Source organism: Octopus bimaculoides, chromosome 1, assembly GCF_046866305.1.
Source record: "Octopus bimaculoides isolate indiv1 chromosome 1, ASM4686630v1, whole genome shotgun sequence".
NCBI lineage: Eukaryota > Metazoa > Mollusca > Cephalopoda > Octopoda > Octopodidae > Octopus > Octopus bimaculoides.
In genome coordinates this window covers 26015819-26022346 of record NC_142928.1, presented here as the reverse complement: position 1 = coordinate 26022346, position 6528 = coordinate 26015819, and the positions used below count along the sequence as shown (strand labels likewise).

The window sequence follows — 6528 nt, the reverse complement described above, 5'->3', positions numbered from 1 at the left end:
TGCCTTCTTCCAAATGTTAAATATAGAGGAGGATCTGTGATAATCTGGGGGAGGGGCTGTATCTTCGAAATCCGCCGGCCCAATAGTTTCCATTCATGGAGAAATTAATAGTCAAGATTATTTAAGCATTTTATCAGATCAAATCCATCATATGGTTGAGGAACTGTTTCCGGAATGAAACACAATTTTTTCAGGATGATAATGCACCAATTCACACAGGTAAAGTTGTTACTGAATGGCATGAGGAACATTCTAGTGAAGTTGAACATCTTATCTGACCACCACAGTCCCCAGATCTCAATATTATTTAACGTTTATGTTGCATTTTAGAAAAATATGTAAGGAGTCGATATCCTCCACCATTGTCACAACTAGAATTGAAGATTGTTTTAGCTGAAGAATGGACGAAAATTCTTTGGGAACAATTCAAACTTTGTATGAGTCCATAGCTCGTAGAATTCAAGCTGTAATTACTACCACAAACGGTCTTTTCCCCATTTCAAAATAAATTTGCTTAAAATTAAAAAAATGTTTTCCATTATTTTGTCCAACCCCTGTAGATATATATATATATATATATATATATATATATATATATATATATATATATATATATATATATATATATATATATATATATATATATATATATATATATATAAAGAGAGAGAGAGAGAGAGAGAGTGAGAGAGAGATTAATGATTGATAGATTGATAGATTGATTCATTCATTTATTCATTCATTCATTCATTCATAAAATAGGCAAGAGAAATAAAGTATATTAAAAATAGAACGGAAAACTACACGACACAATATTTTACTTAGTTCCTCTGTAATAAGACAACTCACGCCGTCCGACATCCGATTAACAGGTAAAAGAGGAAACATTATAAAGCTATGTCCTGTTGACTTCAGACATTCCCCAAGTTATGCAAGTCACGATTAATTTAACTTAATAGAAAATCCTTCACTTTACTGGAAAAAAAATTTCTGTATTTTTAGTTAGTTCCACCTGTAAGATTTACGACATATGGTAATTCCACTGCGTCAAATATTATATATAAGTAATCTCAGATTAGCTGCTATCATCACAAGCTAATATTATTTTAAAGAGCTAACAGGCACAAGCTTTCTTTGATAATATATACACATATAATAATAATATTGTCATTCTTTCGATTCCAAGTGACCGACCATTATAATGAATACCACCAACGTAAGTAAACATACATTGTTAATATTATCTGCTATGTTTATATCTTCAGTCTCATTTCTAGGCTTACTCTCGTCTCATTCATGGTAAAATGTACCATTGTTCAAACGAGTAAATGATTTTCAGATGTACCTTACCCTGATTGTTATTATACATCTGTGACGTATTTTCAAGGCTTTAGTACATCGATCTAATTCTTTGCTTTCATACACACAAATATAAGTGGCCTTGTATATTTTTGTACATTTATTATTCACATGTTATTTTTTGTTCCCACTTCTAATTTATTTAAAATTGCAGTTGAGTATGTGAGAGAGCAAATTTAGCAGGTGTTAAAGTTGAATTTGTGCGAATGCTTTAAAGAACCTTAAAACAGAAGGATATGAAGCGCATAATGTGTGTATTCATTTTTCTATCTATTTAGTTATATATTGGTTAAAGTAAAGAACCCCTTTCGTCCTCAGTGTCCATGGGATTTTTCCGAGAAAGATCTTCACCGAAGTAGAAATCCTTTCACTGCATACCAGCTTCTCCTCACCATGCCATCGATAGTTTAAAAGCGAAAGGCAAATGCCGACACCTCTTGGCATCAGAGACATCGTACCTCCTTTCTACAGCTGAGGGAACTGGAGCAACATCAAATACTGTGTTTTGCTCAAGAACACAACAGACAACCGGGACCGGAAATCAAACTTCCGACCTTGTGATGGTGAGCCCGATGCTTGAGGTTTTTTTGTCATCTCTGCTGTTCCTCTGACCATCAGATATCTCACAAATTGAAATATCCCCGTGGTTGATATCGTATACCTTTACATCGATGTTGATATTCAGAAAATAACACGTTAACATAATAGTTTATTGTAAATATTCTCCACAACTGTTCAATTGCTATTTACTGTATTTCATATTAGACCTCTTGCACTTAGACATAAACAGTTTGTCAAATTTAGTTGTTTACTGAGGAAATCATACAAGTATCAGGTTATACTTCATATTTCTAACATTTCTGCTTCAGACACAGATATCAACTGCTGATTCAACCCTTGCAGAAAGTATTTCGTTCATTTGTTTCCTCTTACAAATTACACATGCGTAGTTTACATTCGATCCACACACTGCAACGAGTTTCATCTAATATTTCATAAACACGTGTGAATACATATATGTGTATTTGTGTTTGTGTGTGTGTGCGTGTTGTTGTGTGTGTGTGTGTGTAAAAGTGTGTTCCTTTCTGTATAAGTATGTGAGTCTTTGCGTCTTTGTGTATGTGTGCTATAGATGTAATTTATTAATCTTGATTTCGTTCATTCATTTAGCTTTGTGTCATATTGAAATGCAATTATTCATCTTAACATAAACATTTTATATCACGCAGGTTCTCCTCCAGGTTGCAATCTTCCTCCTCACCAACGTCGTATTGTTCATATCTTCGGCGTCAATTCGGACTCAATGTAAAATACCAAAAGACTTGAAAGTCCAATACGAGAAACTATCCAGTGCATCGATCGGCAATAACTTTTTTCTACCAGCTGAAATAGCTCCAGGAGGAAGTGACCAACAAGAACTGACCGAAGGGGATAAAACTTGCCCAACATCTTCTGTATCTACTGATATCATCCGCGAACGTTCAACCTGCCCATGGTACCTGAAAATTACCCACAATTCGACATATTTTCCTTCATCCCGCACTGAAGTCGTGTGTCGCTGTATAGACTGTCTGGACTCTGACAGTAACCATCAATGTGTGATGGTATATACTCCAATGAGTGTCCTGAAACGTACAGCTACATGTGTTGATGGACTGTACGTTTATCAACCAAGTGTCATCCATGTAGCCACAGCCTGTGTATGCGCACGGAAAATCGATGTAATATCCGGAGGAAATGACGACGAATATGAGTCATAATATCGGCCAAAATCATCAAACATTCAATTGTGTGTAACACAAAAGTTTTTCATAATGTTATGAAAGTTTCAGTAAACCACTGTGTGGTTGTTATAAGAAACACATACGAAACATGCGTACAAACAAAATTATAAATGCGTGCTCTCACGCTATTTCTATCTTTCTCTCTATCTCTTTCTATCTCTCTTTATTTGTATACATACACACAAACACACACACAGAGACTCACAAACACACACACACAGACTCACAAACACACACACACAGACTCACATAAATACAAACACAAACTCTCACACACACACACTCAAATACACACATACACACACACATATCATACAAATATAAATAAATATGTGTATTTAAATACGCATATATTTTTACGTATATAAGTATATATTTGTAAATACATACATACACACATACACACATACATACATACATACATACATACATACATACATACATACATACATATATACATACATACGTACGTACGTACATATATGTGCAAAAACCAGTTTTGTTTCCTCAATATGGTTCAGACATATTTCTTGCAAATAAATTTGTTTTTTTTATTTCTATTTTGTTAACACTGAAGGGAACTCTTATCTTACTTACTAACATATTTAACTCATCATTAAAATTTCCTTTTTTTTTACCTAAACTTATATGAAGCTTCTTTTTATATAAATATTTGAAACCGATAAATGGTAATGAATGCATTTACATATACGTTACAAGTTCCTAGCATTAAATACTCCGATCTTTATAAGAACCATCCATGCAGACACATTCAAAGCCATATGGTATCCTATTTTGCTGGTATTCTGTTCAATATATGAAAACATAACTACGAAACGTAATTGTAATAATGAACAACACGTCATTCCATTTGAGTAACATTTCAAGGGTGTAGACAGAATTTTCAAAAATGTTAAGTTCATAAATGTGAAGAAGTGCGTGCCTGACTTGGTTTTTTTTTTTTTTTTTTTGTAAATCCGTGTACATGTAATACATATACAGGGACAATTCACAAAAAAAAAAGATGAAGGCAGGTGGTATAGACAACAAACAGGTGTATTAGTTTAACGCTCGGGAACTGAAAAAGTCTTCAACGTTTCGAGCCTACGCTCTTCCACAGAAAGGAACACAGAAAGAAACAATGAGAGGAAATAAAGTGTAATGGCTAGCGAACTATGATGACGAATATATATATATATATATATATATATATATAAATGAATACGTACATACAGAAAGACAGAAAGAGAGAGATAGAGAGGAATGTATAAAGTTAGGAGGCTTCACAGATGAATATATATTATATTTTACTCTTGTCTTTCGTAGGATTACAGCCGTTTCACAACTTTCTTCACGTATCAATTTCACTATGCAACGATTTATACTTACATGTTTTCGTTCAAATCATGGCTCATCCTTATACAAAACACTTTTATATTCACAAATTAATTCAAACAGAGAAGCTAGCGTCCACGAAAATTTGACATGACATTACCTTGTAAGTGATGATCACGTCGTGAATTGATAGACGATTCGGTAAGGGGAGATTACTGAAAGCCGCAAGAATCTCAGAATCCATATCCATATCATATAGTTACTAACACTGGTGCTTAGTACACCAGTACATTCTCACTAATAATACCATTTATGTAATATTTATATAAATATTTAATTTTTACCGTTATATAAATCTGAAACACATTATATACATATATATATTTTTGTATATATTTTAACATAATTTCATATATGTGTGTGAGCGGATGTAGAAATCAGTGTCTGTTTGTGTGTATGTGTATTTGCAGGCGCACAGATGCTCACACACACATATTTATGTATATGTCACTGTAAATCAAAAAATAATATACTTTTTAATATCTTATTTATTTTTTTCTGTGTATATATTTAGAATTATATTTATCAACCATAGAATGATTGTAAAAGTGTTTAAACATATTTCTCAGTTGCTTTTCCATAATGCAAAACATATCTTAATTTGTATTATATATTTATTTTATTGTAAAAAATTGGATTCTAGTATCAATAAAAAATGTATTTCAATACATAACGTGTCCTTTCTTATGTTCATATTTTCATTCTCTGGCCTCAATAAAAACTGCAAACCTCCACTCACTGACTACATGGATAGCTGAACACGAATAAATGCACTTAACCCTAAACATATGCAGTTAAATTTAGTGAAGCAGTTTTCCTACTGCACGATAGAAAGAAGAGTACTTTTGATTTAAACTATCACCGCTTATACAGTTTGACTGCGTCTCTGTGACTATGAAAGAGGCATATGAAGACCGTCTCATTTAATCCAGGTATAAATTTAAAGTTATTACCTCGCCAGTACGACACAGCATATATTCACTCTTGATATGAACGAACTGAGACAAGAATCAAAGAAATACACGACAAATCGTTTCCAAATTGCTTAACGTGTTGCGATAACAGTACTTCAAGAGGGTTAAAAACCTATGAAAACTCTCAAATACCACATTTTACAGATTATTTTCTCTCAGTATGATAAGGAATAACGCCATAATTTGCATGCTACCTATTAACTAATGAATTCAGAATTTCAGATGTTATTTGATAACATGCAAATTTAGGAACATAGATAAGCACCAAAGAATCTTATGAAACACATCTAGAACATAATAAAAGTTTAGTCCAAAGACTCAAACTGTTTTTGCAGACAAAATAAGCAAATCTTTCGTAAGTCAAATTCTACATGGAAGGTAAACTCTTTAATTGGTAAACTGAAAATTTTGGATAACTGTGTCCCACATGAACTCAATGAAAATCAGAAACAGCTACGTTTGGAAGCCTGTATTATACAACTATCTCGTCACAAAATGAATCATTTTTTAATTGAATTATAACATGTGATGAGAAATGGATCCAATAAAACAACCATAAACCTTCAGCACAATGGTTGAACAAATACGAGCGATCAAAACACAGTCGAAAAAGCAAAATTCATCAAAAGAAGCTGATGGTGTGTGTTTGGTGGTCTGGCGCAGGTGTGATCCATTATGATTTCATTCAACCTGGCTCATCAAACACGGCTGAAGTATACTTCAGACAACCAGACCTAATGATGCTGAACCTTACAAAAAAAAAACAGCCTAGATTAGTCAACAGATTCATTCCTATTTTATTGCAAGACAACGCCAGACTACGCATCGCAAAAATGACACTGGCGAAACCACAGGATTTGGAGTTAAAAGTTCTACATCATTCACCATACTCACCTGATCTTCGCCCCCACTGACTACTAATTATTCCAGAATTTGTATAACTTTTTGCTAGGAAAAAAATGTAATTCCGACGATGCTGTACAACAGGCCTTCCAAAAATTTATTGACTGTAGATT

The 6528-nt window shown here is 33.2% G+C and overlaps 1 protein-coding gene across 1 annotated transcript; it reads left to right on the top strand.

Moving 5' to 3' along the window:
* The first annotated feature begins 957 nt into the window (after positions 1 to 957).
* On the top strand, positions 958 to 4359 carry LOC106868539 (interleukin 17-like protein). The gene is made up of 2 exons (XM_052974305.2): positions 958 to 1216; positions 2589 to 4359. Exons 1-2 carry the CDS (start codon positions 1202 to 1204, stop codon positions 3117 to 3119), a joined length of 546 nt encoding a protein of 181 aa, XP_052830265.1. The 5' UTR covers positions 958 to 1201; the 3' UTR covers positions 3120 to 4359.
* Positions 4360 to 6528: the final 2169 nt, after the last annotated feature.